The sequence below is a fragment of the Pongo pygmaeus genome, chromosome 17 (assembly GCF_028885625.2).
Source record: "Pongo pygmaeus isolate AG05252 chromosome 17, NHGRI_mPonPyg2-v2.0_pri, whole genome shotgun sequence".
Taxonomy (NCBI): Eukaryota; Metazoa; Chordata; class Mammalia; order Primates; family Hominidae; genus Pongo; species Pongo pygmaeus.
Genome location: NC_072390.2, coordinates 22,592,299 through 22,611,617, shown reverse-complemented (window position 1 = coordinate 22,611,617; position 19,319 = coordinate 22,592,299). Strand labels below are relative to the sequence as shown.

The window sequence follows — 19,319 nt, the reverse complement described above, 5'->3', positions numbered from 1 at the left end:
ATGAGTTCACTCAGAGAGAGAGGTGTTGAGTGGGAAGAACAGAAGAATGGAGGAGAAGTAGAGTGTGCAGAGGAGGCAGCGAAAGGGAGTGTCATGGAAGCCAAGGGGGTGGAGTTTCAGCAAGAGTCACCTGAGTTCAAGTGACGTAGAGAGGTCCAGAAAGATGAGGGCTGAACAGTATCCACTGGATTGGCACGTTTGATGGTTGACGACCTTAAGGAGACAAGTTTCAGGAGCCCATTACAGCACATCACAGAAGAACTAAGTAGGAACAACAGTAAGCTGGAGAGAGCAAGCATGGACCATTCTTTTGAATGGCTTGAATGAGAAGTGAGGGCAAGAATTGCAGGACATGACAGGGAGTGGAGCAGCCTGGAAGACAGACTCCCAGTGCTTCTCTGCACAGGTTGGCATTTGCCACCATAAACTGCTGGGATGGGGAGAGTAATCCATCCTTTGCCTTGTGAAAATGGGCTTTTGCAACCAGGCAGATGACTGTGGTTCTTAAGCCAAAGAAATGGAGAAAAGGCATCGCAGCAAGGGATGGATTTTTCTTCAGAATTCTCCATTTCCTGGAAGTCTTCATTCCTAGTTCCCACACCTGCTGGTGACAAGACACAGTCCTGATTTCCCTGCCTGAGAGGCTCAGCCGGGGGCCAGAGGAAGAGCTGCATGCTGGTGTCCTTCCGCCAGCCAACAGGTGGCCACCTGCCCTTCTGGGTGGCATCTTTCCAGTTCTGCAGAAACTATAAAACTGCAACAACAACAAAGGGACTGCTGGGAGTCGCTGAGTCAGACCCGTGTGTCACCTGGCCGCCCGCACCCCAATGCCTGCCTGCGAGGGCCTTTCTGGGCTGCTGTCCAGAGCGCATGCGCCGCCCTGCTGCTACCTCTCCGCAAGGGCTGCAGGGTGGGCCAGGTCCGTCTCTGCTGGAGCGCTCTTCTAAAAAAGGGCATGGCTCCACTTACTATTTACTTAAAAGCAATGCATCGTTTTCTTTTGGAGTGGTGGGCGATTGGGGATTGCTCCTTTGTTTCCCACAAACAGAAGCAAGGGCCGAGAGGGGGAGTTTTCTTTTTTCTTTTTTTTTTTTTTTGAGACGGAGTCTCGCTCTGTCCCCCAGGCTGGAGTGCAGTGGCGTGGTCTCAGCTCACTGCAAGCTCCGCCTCCCGGGTTCACGCCATTCTCCTGCCTCAGCCTCCCAAGTAGCTGGAACTACAGGCACCCACCACCACACCCGGCTAATTTTTTTGTATTTTTAGTAGAGACGGGGTTTCACCGTGTTAGCCAGGATGGTCTCAATCTCCTGACCTCATGATCCACCCGCCTTGGCCTCCCAAAGTGCTGGGATTACAGGCGTGAGCCACCGCGCCCGGCTTCTTTTTTTTTTTTTTTTTTTAAGTCAAAAAGACGTGGCCATATTTATGATCAAGGGTGGGATGCAGGTGGAAGAAACCGAAATTTGAGTAGAGAAGACTTGCAGAGCAGATCCCCCCGCCACCCCGGGCCCTGCGGAGAGTTGGGGAGGTAGGCGTCATCTGAGGACAGAGGGCAGTGTGGGGAGCTTGGTCTGGGTCCAGATCGTGACAGCATCTCCTGCAGATGGGATATTTGCCCTGTGTCTGACACTGCGTCAGTACTCACTACCACCTGTGGGCCGACCAAGGCCATGATTGAGTGGTGACCCAGTGTGGGCCCCAGCAGCCCCACTCCAGAGCCTGTGCCCTTAACCAGCACAAACCAACATACAGCTCCACCGTATCTAACCAAAGGGCCCAAAGGCAATAGAGATCACACTTCTTGGATTAATTTTCTCTACGTGGCAAGCAGCAAAGTCATCAGCCCAGAGAGAGAGGGACCGGGAACTGACAAGGAGGTGCCGGAAGCATGGTCCAGGTTGGGGGAGGGTGATGACCAAGGATGAATGTATTACCCTTAGGGACCTGGATAAAACAAGATACCTGGAATGTCTTCTTTGAACATCTGTAAGATCCTGCCTTTTCTCCAGTAGCACAGAGTCATTTGGGCTCCTACCAGAGAGGGCCAACTGCAGCACAGAGGGACAGAATGGAGGGACCGGAGGCAGGAGCAGCTCAGATTAGCCCTGATGAGGTGCAGGACAGGTGGGACGGGCAGGACAGGAGGGCCGGGAATAGGAGCTAATGGAGTGTTTGGGGGCTGGGGATGGCTATGAGGTTGAAGAGCAGGTGCCACTTGAGTGAGGTGGCAAAGAGGGAAGGACTGGAGGCTGTGCTCAGAGGGTGGGGGACCAGTGAGGGCTTAAAGATACATATACATTCAGATGGGATTCAACAATGCAGACATTTATAATAAAGAACCACAACCGAGGCTAAGGAGGGTCGCTGGTGGGCTGAGTTGCTCTAGACTGAATGTTTGTGTTCCCCAAATTCATATGTCAAAGCCTAATTCCCAGTGTGGTGGTATTCGGAGGTGGGGCCTTTAGGAGGTGATCAGGTCATGAGGGTGGAGCCTTATGAACAGGATGACTGCCCTTATAAAAGGGACCCCAGGGAGCTCCCTAACCCCTTCCGCCACGTGAGAATGCAGCAAGAAAACACCATCTGAGAACCAGGAAGCTGGCCCTCACCAAACACCAAATCCACCAGGGCCTTGATCTCCCCCACCTCCAGCACTCTGAGAAATGATTGATGTTTAAACGCATTTACGCCTAAAGTTGCAATTTTTTGAATTTTTGCAATCAGACCTTGGCAATAACTTTGAGCAGTTGGATATAAATAGCTCCCACATGCTTAGCGTTCCGATAATGGAACACTAGGCATAAATGGGTTTAAGCTGCCCAGTTTGCGGGATTTTGTTGTGGCAGCCAGGGCAGCCTATGAGGAAGTGGCTATGTCCTTGAGGACTGTTTCTTTACTCTTTCTTTCTTTCTTCCTTCCTTCCTTTCTTCTCTTTTTCTTTCTTCTTTCTTTTTTTCTTTCTTTCTTTCTTTTTTTTATTTCTTTCTCTCCTTCTTTCTTTTTTTTTTTTTTTTTGTTTTTGATGGACTCTCACTCTGTCACCCAGATTGGAGTGCACTAGGGCGATCTCGGCTCACTGCAACCTCTGACTCTTGGGTTCAAGTGATTCTCCTGCCTCAGCCTCCCAAGTAGCTAGGATTACAGGTGCCTGCCACCACTCCTGGCTAAATTTTTGTATTTTTAGTAGAGATGGGGTTTCGCCATGTTGCCCAGGTTGGTCTCAAACTCCCGGCTCCAGGTAATCCGCCCGCCTCAGCCTCCCAAAGTGCTGGGATTACAGGCATAAGCCATCATGCCTGGCTTTACATTTTCTTTCTTGCTGGTGATTTTTACCCTCCTGCTGGCATTGAGATGGCCACACCAGTCCCAGAAGCTAAACAATGGAGAAGACTTGCTCTTTGGACCAAGGGTCTTTTTCCTGGCAGCCTCTCAGCAGTCACCCTCGTGTCTCCCAGGCCTGTGCTGGGTCACATGAAGACTCCTAAGTGAACCTCAGACCCTCAGACCACAAGGCAGCCTTGCAGCAAGCGGGGCGGCTTCCCTGAGGCACTGAGTATGAGGTAGGTACCACCACGAAGTCAAGTTTCTGTTAGGGAGGAAGAAGATCCTCATAGTGGGATACTGGAGTTTGAGATTTTTGAGGTGAAAGAGTTCAAAATGTGAGCAAGAGGCCAGGCACAGTGGCTCACGCCTTTTGGGAGGCCAAAGCGAGCAGATCACCTGAGGTCAGGAGTTCAAGACCATCCTGGCCAACATGGTGAAACTCCATCTCTACTAAAAATATAAAAATTAGCTGTGCGTGTTGCTGGGCACCTATAATCCCGGCTACTGGGGAGGCTGAGGCAGAGAATCACTTGAACCTGGGAGGTGGAGGTCGCAGTGAGCCGAGATCGTGCCACTGCACTCCAGCCTGGGTCACAGAGTGAGGCTCCATCTCAAAAAAAAAAAAAGACAGGAAGGCCCAGGGACCACAGGCCTCTGGGTGGGTCATCCATGGGGATATTGACATCACCCAGAATTATAGCACAAGGTGGCAGGGGCATGGAGAGGGACACAGCAAGCCAACCTGCCAGACCCCATAAGTGGAGGGGTGCCGGAGAGGAGCAGGTGACAGACAAAGAGGAAAGGGGGGTGGAGTGTGCTTCTCTTCCTTCTCCCTGAACCCCGTTGACTATAAGCACCTTAATTCTGAGCAGGTTTCGTCCTACTGCTCTGGGCAGGTGCCCATGTCTCTCCTATCTAGAGCAACAGCTTCTTGCCTGGCCTCCCTGCCTACCCGTGCTCCCTCTACTCCCTGGTTTCCAAACTTCGCTGCATTCCGGAATCCCCAGGGAGCTTCTCAAAACCTGATGCCCAGGCCACACTGTAGTCCAGTCGAAGGAAAGTCCCTACCGCTGCTTCCAAGCATCAGTGCTTGCCAGAACTCCTCGGGTTATCTACTGTCATGCAGCCCAGGTTGGAAGGACACCTCTGCCTGTCCCCACACTGCCTGTTCTCTTCTCAAAAGCCAGGTGGAAGTGGTACAGTTATTTTAAAATTTGTCTAGCAGGTCTTCTTGCTTTTACTGGAAAATCCTCCAAGGGAAAAAACAATAAAAAGGCAGTAGGAGCAGGTCATTCCCATTCATTCAAAAAACAGTTGTCTGGCTAGCACCGTGGCTCTCACCTGTAGTCCCAGCACTTTGGGAGGCCAAGGCAGGAGAACTGCTTGAGCCCAGGAGTTCAAGACCAGCCTGGGCAACATAGCGAGACCCTGTCTCTACAATATATTTTGTTTTTATTAGCCGGGCATAGTGCCTGTGGTCTCAGCTACTTGGGAGGCTGAGAAGGGAGGATCACTTGAGGCCTGGAGGTTGAGTCTGCAGTGAGCTATGATCACACCACTGCACTCCAGCCTGGGTGACAGAGTGAGACCCTGTCTCTTTTTTTTTTTTTTTTTTTGAGACAGAGTCTTGCTCTGTCACCCAGGCTGGAGTGCAGTGGCTTAATCTTGGCTCACTGCAACCTCCGCCTCCCAGGTTCAAGCAATTCTCATGCCTCAGTCTCCCAAGTAGCAGAGATTACAGGCACGCACCACCACACCCAACTAATTTTTGTATTTTTAGTAGGAGACGGGGTTTCACCATGTTGGCCAGGCTGGTCTCGAGCTCCTGACCTCAAGTGATCCCCCCTCCTCGGCCTCCCAAAGTGCTGGGATTATAGGCATGAGCCACCACACCAGGCTGACCCTGCCTCTTAAAAAGAGAAAAAAGGCCAGGCACGGTGGCTCACACCTGTAATACCAGGCCGAGGAGGGCAGATCATGAGGTCAGGAGTTCGAGACCAGCCTAGCCAATATGGTGAAACCCGTCTCTACTAAAAACACAAAAATTAGCCTGGTGTGGTGGTGTGCACTTGTAATCCCAGCTACTCGGGAGGCTGAGGCAAGAGAATCATTTGAACCCTGGAGGCGGAGGTTGCAGTGACAAGAGATTGCACGATTGCATTCCAGCCTGGGCGACAGAGTGAGACTCCGTCGAAAGAAAAAAAAAGTTGTCAAGTCCCTAATATTTTCCAGGTACTGGGAATACAAAGATGAAAAATACATGAGTGTCCCCCACAACAAAGTCAAACAAAGACATTTCCTCAGGGGACAGAAGTATACACAGCATTGTGATAGGTGCTATGGCAGAGGACAGCTCCACGGCATCCAGTAGTCACTTCTAAACCTGAGGTGGGGAGGAGGCCAGAAGCCTTCCCAGAAAGGAGGCCCTTTCCAGCTTCGCCATCTTCATCTCCACTTGACTTTGGCCTCCCACAGACGGCCAAGCCTACTTCCTGGATCTAGCTTGAGTTGAACAGTTTTGCCTCACAAATCTCAAATTCTAAAATCTGTCTGAGCTCACCATGAATTATAAAGCCTTTTATAATTCATGTGACAACTCGTGCCATGAGCTGTGGCTCCTGTCTCCCTTTCCGGCCTCAACTCTTGCCATTTGCCATGGGACCCTACAGTCCAGCCTCCAGCTTCTGGGCCTTGTGTATTCTGCTCTCCTCCCAGGAGGATGCCTCCAGGACCGGCACAGAGCAGGGCTCTCTGGGTGGAGGAAACTGAACCAGCGCCTGGGATGAAGAAGGTGAGGGTGTGTGCAGGAATCGCCATAGCTCAAGTAGGCTGAGGCCAGTGCCCCAGGACAGGGAGGGGTCTCCTTTAGTGTCAGCATCTCCCGGAGAGCTGGTCAAACCACAAGTTCCCGGGCCCCACCCCAGAGATGCTGCATCCTGGGTGTGAAGCGGGGCCTGAGAGTTTACCTTTCCAACACACTCCTGCACGATGCAGCCAGCTCTGGACCATGGGAGGTGACACGGAGTGAGGAACAGGGAGAGACGAGAATAGAAGATGGACTTAAAGAAGATGTATCTGTCAGCATAGGACTTTAGGATGAACTTTATTTATTTATCGTGTACCTACTATGCTTCTGACTCTGGAAACAGCAAGAAGAAAAATAACATAGTTCTTGATTTCAGAATAATTTTAGGTCTGGTGCCGTGGCTCATAACTGTAATTCCACATAATGACAGCACTTTGAGAGGCTGAGGTAGGAGGATTGTTTGAAGCCAGGAATTTGAGACCAGCCTGAGCAACTAAGCAAGACCCTGTCTCTACAAAAAAAGAAGAAGGAGGAGGAGGAGGAAAAAAAGAAGAAAGAAGAAGAAAAAGAAAGAAGAAAGAAAAAAGAGTCAGGCTTGGTGGCACACCCCTGTAGTTCCAGCTACTCAGGACAAGAGGCTGAAGTGGGGAGGATCCTTTGAGCCCAGGAGTTCAAGGCTGCGGTGAGCTATGATCACACCACTACACTTCTGGCCTGCCTGGACCACAGAGAGAGACGTAATTTTTTTTTTTTAAAAAAAGAGAAATTATTTTAGCCCAGTGGGAGAAGCAGAGAAATACGCAGATGATTTTAACACACTATGGTGAGACTGAGGGAGGTGCATCCGGGTGGATGTGTAATTGCAGAGCGGAAGCTGCAGAGGAGTGACCACATCTGCCCCAGGGCTTGGACGCCCAGTGGAATTCCAATAGCAGGGTGTGAAGTAGATTTGAGGGTGAGGCTGGATGCTGTGGCTCAAGCCTGTAATCCCAGCACTTTGGGAGGCCAACGCTGGTGGATCAAATGAGGTCAGCAGTTCAAGACCAGCCTGGCCAACATGAAATATTAAAAATACAAAAATTAGCCGGGCATGGTGGCTGGTGGGGGGTGCCTGTAATCCCATCTACTTGGGAGGCTGAGGCAGGAGAATTTCTTGAACCTGGGAGGCGGAGGTTGCAGTGAGTTGAGATCACGTCACTGCACTCCAGCCTGGGCAACAAGAGCAAGACTCTATCTCAAAAAAAAAAAAAAAAAAAAGATTTGAAGGTGAGGGTGGCAGGGGAAGAGGCAGAGAACATTGAGACTGTGTTGTAATAGTCCAGGGATTGAAGTCTGTTCTCATTTCATTACAGTTTTCCGTCTGTCCAGCTCCACCACTAAATAGTGTCTTTATTCCGAGGAGCTACCTGATTTGGGACTCAGTCTTCCTACAAGGCAAAAAGAGAAGACCTGGATGCTCCACGTGGTCCAGACATGGAGCGAGTGAACCGAGCTCTCGCCACGCCGCACAATCTCCTCAGCCTCCTGCTCAATGTGCTTTCATTGGAAATGCTTATTGTAAATGATGACACTTTTTTAAAACCAAAATTCAATTAAATTCAATACATATTTATTGGGCACATGCTTCATTTAAGTTCCTGGTTTACAAAGATCCTTTCCTACCCCTGAGGACCTCATAATCTGTAGGAGAGTAAATAGAAACAGCTGAGAATGATCATGTAAAATCCACACATAGCCTCTTGCACACATATCCCAGAAAAGAAAGGACAAAACTTTAAACACATCCATGCCTTTGGTTTTGGAAATGTTATGGATTTTGAGAGTATCAAATGCAGTACATTCTCCTATTATTGAGAGTTAGGTAGCTCAGACAATCTTTACAGAGATATGAAAAGATAGGTTGAAAAAATAAGTCTCCAGTTTATTTGGAGTTTGCTATTTAGGAAAAAATGCAATGTAAGTGTCTCAGGGTTGGCTGGGTGTGATGACGCATGTCTGTAATCACAGTGACTCAGAAGGCTTCAGTGGGATGGATGGTTGAGTCCAGAAGTTCGAGACCAGCCTGAACAACATAGCAAGAGCCCGTCTCTAAAAACATTTTTTTTTTTTTTTTTAATTAGCTGGAATGGTGGCACGTAACTGTAGTTCCAGCTACTTGGGAGACTGGGGCAGGAGGATCACTTGAGCTGAGGAGTCAAGGCTGCAGCGAACCATGATCATGCCACTGCACTCCAGCCTGAGCAACAGAACAAGACCTTGTCTGGAAAAAAACAGAACAAAACAAAAAACCCACAAAAGTTACAGGTTGAAGCAGACAATATGGTACCAAGATTCATAGTAAAATAATGGGAATCACTTATGTACTCTATTTTACTTAGTCATTGCATTTAAAATCTATGATGAAATATACAATTGTATGAATAATGTCGTTTAAAACTAGTGGAAGGCTGGGCATGGTGGCTCACACTTGTAATCCCAGCACTTTGGGAGGCTGAGGCAGGTAGATCACTTGAGGTCAGGAGTTTGAGACCAGCTTGGCCAACATGGTGAAACCCCGTCTCTACTAAGTATACAAAAAATTAGCCAGGCGTGGTGGTGGGTGCCTGTAGTCCCAGCTACAAGGGAGGCTGAGGCACGAGAACTGCTTGAACCTGGGAGGCAGAGGTTGCAGTGAGCCGAGATCACACCACTGCACTGCAGCCTGGGTGACAAAGCAAGACTCTGTCTCAAAACAAAAAAACAAACAAACAAACAACAGTGAAAGAACTGGTAAGAAGAAATCAGATCTGCCTTAAATTTGGGATCTGCTAAAATAGTGGCTCTGTGATACATTGTAGCAAGTCAACGGATAGTCTCTGCCTTTAGGCAAAGTGATGAATATTAATCACGAAAGCTCCCCCAATTTAAGCAATCTAGTAGACAGAACCAAATTCGGCATATTGTAAGAGCTCTGGTCTTCCAGCCAGACTGCCTGGTTTCTGATTGCAGCTGTTACTTCCTAGCTGTGTGTTCTTGGACAAGTTACTCGATCCTCCTGTGCCTCAGTCCCCTTGACAGTAAAATGAAGATGATGGTAATAGTATCTGTCCATGACTAAATGAGTCACTCCACAGCCCAAGGCAAATGCTCCATCAGTGCTCAATATTATAATTGTGATCATGATGGTGTTAAGCATCTAGGTTTGGGGTCAGGATCTATCTACGAAATAATTCCTGGCAAAGTTTTCAGAGATCCTGGAATCCATTGATGAGGGTGGTTGCAGTGTCTCCTCTCTAGAATATTTTAGAAAAGAAAAGGCTAAGAGGCTGGACGGGGTGGCTCATGCCTGCAATCTTCGCACTTTGGGAGGCTGAGGAGTGTGGATCACTTGAGCCCAGGAGTTTGAGACCAGCCTGGCCAACGTGGTGAAACCTTGTCTCTACTAAAAATACAAAAATTAACCCAGGATGGTGGTGCGTGACTGTAGTTCCAGCTACTTGGGAGGCTGATATGGGAAGATTGCTTGAGCCTGGAAGGCAGAGGTTGTAGTGAGCACTCCAGCTTGGGCGATAGAGTAAGAACAAGAAAAAGAAAGAAAGAAAGAAAAGAAAAGGAAGGGAGGGAGGGAGGGAGGAAGAGAGAGAGAGAGGGAATGAAGGAAGGAAGGAAAGAAAAAAGAAAGAAAGAAAAAGAAAGAGAAGGAAAGAAAAGAAAGAAAAGGAAAGAAAGAAAGAAAAGAAAAGAAAAAAAGATGCTAAGGGATAGTTATCTGGCTAGCCTTAGCTAGTGATAGGAGGAATGGATTAAAGATACTAGTAAACCGTAATGTCCACACATGGATGCATCTAATCCTTACCACACACTAGTGGGGTGGGAATTATGATCCTCATTTGACAGGTAACAAGACCGACTGGATGAATGAGTGTTCCACAGCTAGATCTGTTCCTACTCCTAGAGGATAATAAATGGCAAGACTGGGCTTTGAAATCAGGATGTGGCTTTGAATTCTGGGTGGGCTAACTCCTAGATGTGTGACCTGGAACAAGCACGTTGCCTCATGTTTTTTCAGTAGTGCTTGGCATACAAGAAGTGTTCAACAGCTGGCCCAGTGATAATCTAGAATCACTGCAGCACAGTGGGGAGCGGGAATCTTGTAACCTGGGTTTTCACCTCAGCGTGTGATCATGGGGTAGAGAGCTTTGAAACCTACTTGAACTTCAGTTTACTCATTTGTAAAACGGGAAGAATAGCACCAACTTTGGAAGATCATCCTGAGCTTAACGCTGTAGGAAGTAGAGGTCAATGTGAGTGGACGGTGCAGCCAGGACTGTAGCCCAGGTCTTTCGGGTCATGCTGTGTGCTCTTCCACTTCCCTGCCTCACTGCACAAATGCGCTCCCCACGCCCGCCCACGGACGCCCCAGGGGCGCCAGGCGCTGCTCTAGGCTGAGACTCAGCCGACTCAGACAAGGGCCCTGCCCTCTCGCCCCATCTCATCCTGGAGAAGAGTACCCTCTTCTCAGAACAAGCATCTCATTTCCGTGCACTTGAACTTCGTTTGTGGCAGTGCAGGGTACTTTGCAAAGCTAAAAAGTAGTTTATGCAAAAGGGAGACTCTTTTTCCTTAGAGGATTTGCCAAGTTGTAATCACAAATTCTTTTTGAGATACACGTAAATTTTTTTTAAAGCTAAATAAGATTTCCCCCCAGTTTTACAACTCAAGAATGTATTTTCTCAAGGACTTGGGAGTCATCTCTTCGAAATGTCATCCCCGTCTCCCAGTTTTGTGGGAGGGTAGGAGCCCAGCTACCAGACAGCACCTGGCTTCAAATTGTAAACCTACCTCCTGTCATAAAGATATGAAAAATTAATTTTTCCTTTGGATAAAGGCAATTAGCAAACGCAAACGGCCACTGCATTTACCAATGGCCACTCCATCTTCAGACGAATTTAGGATGAACTCTGCGACAAAAGGTATAGCAAACGCAAACGGCCACTGCATTTACCAATGGCCACTCCATCATCAGACGAATTTAGGATGAACTCTGCGACAAATGGTATAGTGGAGTCCCCTCCCCGGAGGGCTGTCTCGTTTACCTCGGGAGCATGCGTGGGGTAGGTTGCATCCTCCCGGCTGTTTGATACAGGCTGAGATTTCTGTCTTTGCAGCGTATTTGGAGGATTGCTTGTGATGCACATCACATGCTGGTTTAATGTTTGTTCAAGACCCAAACTGCAGTGGAGTTTTGAGGGTTGGCAGGTTTGTTTTTCATCACACGTCCGGACAGTATAAACCGGCGTAGCTGGACAGGGCCTTGGGAGAATTTGGACAGTGGGAGTAAGGACGAGCGTCGCCTCCTACGCCCGCGGCATCTGCAGCAAGCGCGCATCGCGCACCCCAGGGTAGCAGCGTAGGTCTGGGGCTGCGCCAAAGCAGCGCCCGCAGAGCTATTTTTAGCCGCTGCAGCCAGCCGGGCCACCAGACGGGGTGGGCGGCATCCAAGAGCGCCCCGCCCATCGAGGCCCCGCCCACGCCGCGCCCGGAGCCGCGCGGCCCGAAGTACCCGGCCGGGATCCCGGAGCCCGCGCCCTGCGCCGGCGGCAATGAAGATCTGGAGCTCGGAGCACGTGTTTGGGTGAGGCCGGGCTGAGGGCCGCGGTGGGGCTGTCCAGACTCCGGCTCTTGCTCCCGAGCCCGGCCGGAGCGGTCCAGGAAAGGCCGGACCTCACAGCGGGCCTCTTGGAGTTCCCCGCCCCGGGCCGGCCGTTCCCAGACCGCAACTTCGGCGTCCCGGAGAGGGGCACGCGCGCTTCCCCGGGACCGCGGTCTGGGCGAGGCTCTGCGCCGGGTACGGCCTCTCCCCCGGCGTGCGCAGGGGCCTGGCTGCAGGCAGAGGCCCTGCTGGTGGTCGACAGCCAGGGCGGGGGCGGCCGGAGCCGGGGGCGGCCGGAGCCGGGGGCGGGCGGGGGCCTGGCGCTCGCTGCTCTCCTTGGGGTCGGGAGCCGGGCAGGGGAGAGGCCTGCAAGCTGGCGCCTTTGCTGAGATTGTCATAAACCTTCCGCGCGTTTCACAGAGGGCCCACGGCGGGCTGTGAGCTCTGGAGGAAGCTAAAGGGGAAGAAGGCATTTGGGGGGCCCTGGCCCTGAACTCACTTGTAGGCATGGAAGGCCTCCAAGCCAGCGTGGAAAACCTCGAACTGTTTAAAAATGCCCCCCCGGCACACAGATGGAAGTGGAGGTCATTATCTTAAGTGAAGCCAGGCCCAGAAAGACAAGTATCGCATGTTCCCACTCCTAAGTGGGTGCTTAAGAATGTGTTCACATGGATGTAGAAAGTGGAACGTCAGATGATGGAGACTCTGAAGGGTGAGGGGGTGAGTGCAGGGAGGATAAAGAGAATTGGTTAATGGGTGCAAGGCACCTTCCCAGGTAATGCATACCCTAGAAGTCCTGACTTGATCACTACGAAATGTATGCATGTAACGAAATTGCACATATACTCCAAAAAATTGTGCAAATAAAAAGAGGAAAAAAGTGCCCTCCTAACCTAAGTGGTATCTTTTCCTTAAGTCAGTGATCTGTGACACACTGCAATTATTCTTTAATGTTTATTTACAGCAACAAAGATTTTTTAATTATCTGACCTCACTTAAGCATTAAACATTTTATTTTTTGGGGAAAAAAGTACTGTGTGGAAGGAAATTGTCACCCTTTGGCTCTTTTTATTTATTTATTTTTTTGAGACAGAGGCTCGTTCTGTCACCCAGGCTGGAGTTTTTTTTTTTTTTTTTTTGAGACATAGGCTCGCTGGGTCACCCAGGCTGGAGTGCAATGGCGCAATCTTGGCTCACTGTAACCTCCCCCTCCTGGGTTCAAGTGATTCTCGAGCCTCAGCCTCCTGAGTAGCAGGGACTACAGATGTGGGCCATCACGTGCGGCTAATTTTTGTATTTTTAGTAGAGACAGGGTTTTGCCATGTTGGCCAGGCTGGTCTAGAACTCCTGACCTCAGGTGATCCACCCGCCCCGGCCTCCCAAAGTGCTGGGATTATAGGTGTGAGCCACCGTGACTGGCCTGACTTTAAACATGTAAAATTATAATAAAAATATATCAAGTGGTTTCAAAACCTCTGAAATTATTTTTCATGAAGTCTTTAGACTTGATGGGATCTAATTTTTTGTATGGCCTGCAGTGTTTCTCAAGTGGGTTTCCATCAGCAACAAGGATGGGGGCATCACTGAGCCGTCTGGATGCTGTGGGCAGTTAAGTCTTTGCATACCAGGAGTGCCAGACGGTTGGGGCTCAGTTTTCTCATGGAATGGCCGAGGTCTGCCCTAGAGGTTTGTGAAATGTCTGTGGACAAGCGCAAATGAATAGCCAGCTGTGAAAAATCACAGTTGATGCTTTTGAAAATTGTTGCAGCTGCTAACTCCCGTTTTTTTTAAGCTTTACCGAAGTATGCTTTACATACCATAAAATTATACACATTTTAAGTGTATATAATTCATTAAGTTTTGCTAAGTGTGACCATCATACACACAGTTCAGTCCTAGAACACTTCTATCCTCCTGCAGAGGTGCCCCATGCTCATTAGCTTCACATTTTACCCCATTTTCACCCCTGCCCCAGGGAACCAGGAATCTTTTCTGTTTCTATGAATTTGCCTTGTTGGGACATTGCATGTAAATGTCATCCTACAATATGGGGTGTTTTGTGTCTGGCTGCTTTCACTTAGCATGATTTTCTTGAGGCTCACCATGTGGTAGAGTGTCAGTATTTCATTTCTCTCGTCATTCATTTTGTATTCCTGGCACCCCGCCGGGGCCTGGCGCCTAGCAGGTGCTCAGAAGTGGTGAGGAATCTTACATGGAGATCAGATGTCCTTCCAGGACAGGGGCAGCTATCCACCAAAGGAATCCCGGTCATCCCTGGAGCTGCTGTGGACTAGGTGCTGATTCTCTGCCATAGACTTTTGAACTTAAAAGCAAAGGGCTGTAATGAAGCCTCACAAATGTGGAATGTGGCTGGCCGAGGATGCTGTCATTGGCCTGTGGCTGGACGGGTTATGAATGATGTGATACCATGAGGTGGTACCATGAGGTGGCATAGCATCCAAATGACAGTACAAATTGGAAGTCTGGCTTCCTGGCTGGACTTACTGTGTAGTTTTCCCCTTGTTTCGTCCATTGAAACCCCTGATTTTTTTCCTTTGAGGATTATAGACCTTTCTTTTTCTTTCTATACTTAAAAATAAAAAAAGTTTGTTGTACTGTTAGGTGAACATTTGATTGGAAATAATAAATTTACTTTTTTTTGTCCTTTTTTTGAGGCAGAATCTTGCTCTGTCGCCCAGGCTGGAGTGCAGTGGCACGATCTTGGCTCACCACAACCTCTGCCTCTCCGGTTCAAGCAATTCTTGTGCTTCAGCCTCCTGAGTAGCTGGGACCACAGGCCACCACGCCTGGTGAATTTTTTTGTATTTTTAGTAGAGACAGGGTTTCACCATGTTGGCTAGGCTGGTCTCAAACTCCTGACCTCAAGTGATCCACCCACCTCGGCCTCCTGAAGTGCTGGGATTACAGTGCTTTTGAAATGAAGAAATAATTAGGCACACTTTGATCTTATCAAGTTTTCTTCCTGTGTCCACATTGAGAAGAAACTCCGCCCCTGAGATCACTCATAGCAGACAGCAGTGTAAACACTCAGACAAACAGAGAGCCCGGGGAAAGGCCACTGAATTAACGTGTGTGTTACCCAGACAGGGGTGAAAGTAGTTTAAATATAATTAAAAGTATATGGCCAAAATATAAAAAGGGGCATTTAAAAATGAACAGGGTTGCCGGGTGCGGTGGCTCACGCCTGTAATCCCCGCACTTTGGGAGGCCGAGGCGGGCAGATCACAAGGTCAGGAGATCAAGACCATCCTGGCTAACATGATGAAACCCTGTCTCTACTAAAAAATACAAAAAAAAAAAAAATTAGCTGGGCGTGGTAGCGGGCACCTGTAGTCCCAGCTACTCAGGAGGCTGAGGCAGGAGAATGGCGTGAACCCGGGAGGCGGAACTTGCAGTGAGCCGAGATCGCGCCACTGCACTCCAGCCTGGGCGACAGAGCGAGACTCTGTCTCAAAAAAAAAAAAAAATGGACAGGGTTTAAAATGTCTTCTTCCCAGCATTGAGGTTTCAGGCAGACCTATGACAAAATCGTCAATAACAAAGCCCATCACAAATAGATTTCCTGCAGGGTTCAAGGCTGCACACACCTTTGATTCTGACAGCTGCCAGGAATGTCTGGCCATGCCCGTCTCAGGGCAGGACGGGCTTTGGGGCACGGGGAGTCATACCTAAAGCAGGCTTGCCTTCCAGCTATGAGCAGGGAAGAGAAATTGAACATTACAGATGAGTTGAAGCCTGCTCTTCCCCTCCCCACTGGTGTTCCGCTGTGTCTCCCTCCCTGCAGGCAGCCATGAGGATGAGTTTGGTGGGCATCCTTCTGAGGGGGTTCACTTTACTGCATCTGTGTATACGCATGTGTCATATTGCCTTCTTTTCTTTTTTTTTTTTTTGAGACGGAGTCTCGCTCTGTCGCCCAGGCTGGAGTGCAGGGGCGCAGTCTCGGCTCACTGCAAGCTCCGCCTCCCGGGTTCACGCCATTCTCCTGCCTCAGCCTCCAGAGTAGCTGGAACCACAGGCGCCTGCCACCACACCCGACTAATTTTTTGTATTTTTAGTTTAGCCAGGATGGTCTCCATCTCTTGACCTCGTGATCTGCCTGCCTTGGCCTCCCAAAGTGCTGGGATTACAGGCATGAGCCACTGCTCCCGGCCTTTTTTTTTTTTTTTTTTTTTTGAGGTGGAGTCTCACTCTGTTACCCAGGCTGGAGGGCAGTGGCAGGATCTCAGTTCACTGCAACCTCTGCCTCCCAGGTTCAATCAGTTCTCCTGCCTCAGCCTCCCGAGTAGCTGGGATTACAAGCAGCTGCTACCACGCCCAGCTAATTTTTGTATTTTTAGTAGAGACAGGGTTTCGCCATGTTGGCCAGGCTGGTCTCGAACTCCTGACCTCAAGTGATCCGCCCACCTGGGCCTCCCAAAGTGCTGGGTTTACAGGCGTGAGCCACTGCGCCTAGCCCTACTGTTTTTCAAAAATCCATCCATATGAGATGTCTATAGATGTCTACATAAATATATGTAGATATAGATAGATATTAATAGCTGTATGAATGTGCCACCATTTATTCTTTTTCTTATTGAAGGGCATTACGTTTTCCTCTTATTACAAATGGAACTGCAGGGACCAGCCCTGTGTCTATTTCCCACTCAATCAAGGGCCCACTCAGGCCAGTGGATTTCAAGCTCTTCAGCCTCAGGACCTCTTGATTTAGCAAAACCCTAAACAGTTTTGCTTATGTAGGTTATATCTGTCAATATTTACCATATTAGAAATTAAAAATGAGAAATTGAAAAAGTTAATTCATTAAATTTAACAATAATAAACCTGTTATGTTAACATAATGTTTCTGAATAAAAAACTGTATTTTCCAAAAATTAGTGAAAGGAGTGGCGCTGTTTCTGTTTTTACTAATATCTACAATATCTGGCTTATAGGAGATAACTTGATTCTCATATCTGCCTCTGCAGTCTGTGTTTGGCAATATATAGTTTTGGTTGAAGTGTGTGGATAAACCCCAGCCTCACACAAACATGCAGCTGGAAAAGGTGGGAGTATCTTAGTAGTCTTTTTAAGTAATTATGGCTATTCTTTCCTACTATGACGAAAGAAACAGTAGCTTCTTAACACTTAGTTGGAATACAAAACCTGAAACTATAATGAATAGAGTATTGAGCTCTGAGGCCTAGTGGGGGGAATCGCTTGAGCTCAGGAGTTTGAGACCAGCCTGGGCAACATAGTAGCATATGTCTCTACAAAAAATTAATACAAAAATTAGCCAGGTGTGGTGGCTTGTGCCTGTAGTCCTAGCTGTTCAGGAGGCTGAGGCAGGAGGATTGCTTGACCCCAGGAGTTTGAGGCTACAGTGACAGAGCCACACCATCTCTTAAAACAACAATCACAACAACAAACCCATTGGCCTGTCCTATATATGAATGAGTCTTTAACCCAAGTATGACTTGGAATCGTTTGGAATATAGGCCTCCACTGAGCGTGCAGCATGGGGCAGTCATCCAGCTCCTGGTAGCAGATACAAGTTTTCTGAAATTTCAATTATCACTTTATTTATTTATTTTTTTTCCAAGACAGAGTCTCACTCTGTCGCCCAGGCTGGAGTGCAGTGGCGTGATCTCAGTTAACTGCAACCTCTGCCTCCCAGATTCAAGCAATTCTCCTGCCTCAGCCTCCCAAATAGCTGGGATTACAGGTGCGTCCCACCACGGCCTACTAATTTTTGTATTTTTAGTAGAGACGGGGTTTCGCCATGTTGGCTAGGCTGGTCTCGAACTCCTAACCTCAGATGATACGCCTGCCTTGGTCTCCCAAAGTGCTGGCCAAATTACAGGCGTGAGCCACCATGCCTGGCCAAATTATCACTTTAAAGCTCAAATTTTATCTTTGGCAGCTAATGCTATCAGTTGTTTTCCTTGAAGCACAGGCTTACTTTGTTAATTTTCAAGAAATCAGCTGTCAGATCCCCAAGTCTGAATAAGCAAAGTGTATCTGTTTATTGTTCTTTCTGTTTATTGCTCTTTCAAGTACAAGAGGCAGGCAGTGGAAAGCAGCAGAGAGACAGGGGCTCCCACTCAGAGTGAACAAGTGCTGGCACCCCCCAGACACCCCACAGTCGAGGGACTTGGGCCGCAGCAGCAGAGGCGCTTCTGGTACACTTCTGTTCCCTCACACCGAATATCAAAGAGAAGAGTACTCAGGGGTCAAGCAGTCATAAAACTAATCACTTGGCCATTTAATCACAGATGTCCCTAAGAGAAAGTGGCATTGTTTCCCAAGTGCACAGCAGTGAGGACTGTGGTGACCACATGCAATTTGGAGCCCTGCCTTGATGCTGGGAAGATACTGGCTCTGTCCTTTTATTGCTTTTGCAGAATCAGTGCAAATGTCAATACAGCAAAAAAGGCCAGTCATTGGCCGGGCGCCATGGCCCATGCCTGTAATCCCAGCACTTTGGGAGGCCGAGGTAGGTGGATCACCTGAGGTCAGGAGTTTGAGACCAGCCTAGTCAACATGGTGAACCCCCATCTCTACTAAAAATACAAAAATTAGCAGGGTGTGGTGGCTCATGCCTGTGGTCCCAGCTACTCGGGAAGCTGAGGCACGAGAATTGCTTGAACCCGGGAGGTGGAGGTTGCAGTGAGTTGAGATCACACCCACTGCATTGCAGTCTCACTCTGCAACAGAGTGAGACTTGGTCCTCCCCCTGCCCCTCCACCCCCACCAAAAAAAAGGTCAGTCACGTCTCAGTAGCACTGTGACAACAGTTGTGTCTGGAAAAGGTCTTGGAGCCACCAGCATATGCGGCCCACATGCTAAGGAGCAGCTGATGGAGGCCTTGGGTCACTTGGTGGTGGGATGTAGCAGGCCTATTATCTTGTTTTTGGCTGCCTACATCTTTTTTTTCTTTCTTTTTTTTAGAGACGGTCTTGCTCTGTTGCCCAGGCTGGAGTGCAGTAGCGCAATCACGACGTACTGCAGCCTCAAACGCTTTGGCTTAAGTGATCCTCCCATCTCAGGCTCTGGAGTAGCTGGGACTATGGTTGCGCGCCACCACACCTGGCTAATTTCGGTATTTTTTGTTGACATAGGGATCTTGCTCTATTGCGCAGGCTGGTCTTGAACTCCCGGTCTCAAGTGAACTTCCTGCCTTGGCCTCCCAAAATGCTGGGGTTATAGGCATAAGCCAACACATCTGGTCTGCCTACATCTTTTTTTTTTTTTTTTTAATGTTTATTTTTTTGTTTTATTTTGAGACAGGGTCTCACTCTGTCACCCAGGCAGAAGTGCAGTGGTGCAATCTTGGCTCACAGCAACCTCTGCCTCCCAGGTTCAAGCAATTCTCCTGCCTCGGGCTCCTAAGTAGCTGGGACTACAGGTGTGCGCCACCATGCCCAGCTAATTTTTGTATTTTTAGTAGAGACTAGGTTTCACCATGTTGGCCAGGCTGTTCTAGAATTCCTGTCAAGTGATCCGCCCGCCCCGGCCTCCCAAAGTGCTGGGATTACAGGCATGAGCCACTGTGCCTGG

The 19,319-nt window shown here is 48.8% G+C and overlaps 1 protein-coding gene and 1 non-coding gene across 5 annotated transcripts in view; both read left to right on the top strand.

The window, feature by feature from the left end:
• The first annotated feature begins 4,515 nt into the window (after nt 1–4,515).
• LOC129019194 (U7 small nuclear RNA) lies at nt 4,516–4,577 on the top strand. Its single transcript, XR_008495540.1, has one exon. It is a non-coding gene; the product is annotated as a U7 small nuclear RNA (small nuclear RNA).
• A 7,008-nt stretch (nt 4,578–11,585) lies between these two features.
• Nucleotides 11,586–19,319, top strand: part of PRELID3A (PRELI domain containing 3A) — a 27,900-nt gene continuing 20,166 nt past the window's right edge. Inside the window, exon 1 of one of the 4 annotated variants that reach the window (XM_063653374.1) lies at nt 11,586–11,744. In XM_063653374.1, coding sequence (XP_063509444.1) covers nt 11,713–11,744 — 32 coding nt within the window. In that variant the 5' untranslated portion in view covers nt 11,586–11,712. Of the gene's footprint in view, nt 11,745–12,109; nt 14,573–19,319 lie in introns of those variants that run through there. The other 3 variants (XM_054461299.2, XM_063653373.1, XM_054461300.2) reach the window with 3 other exon arrangements.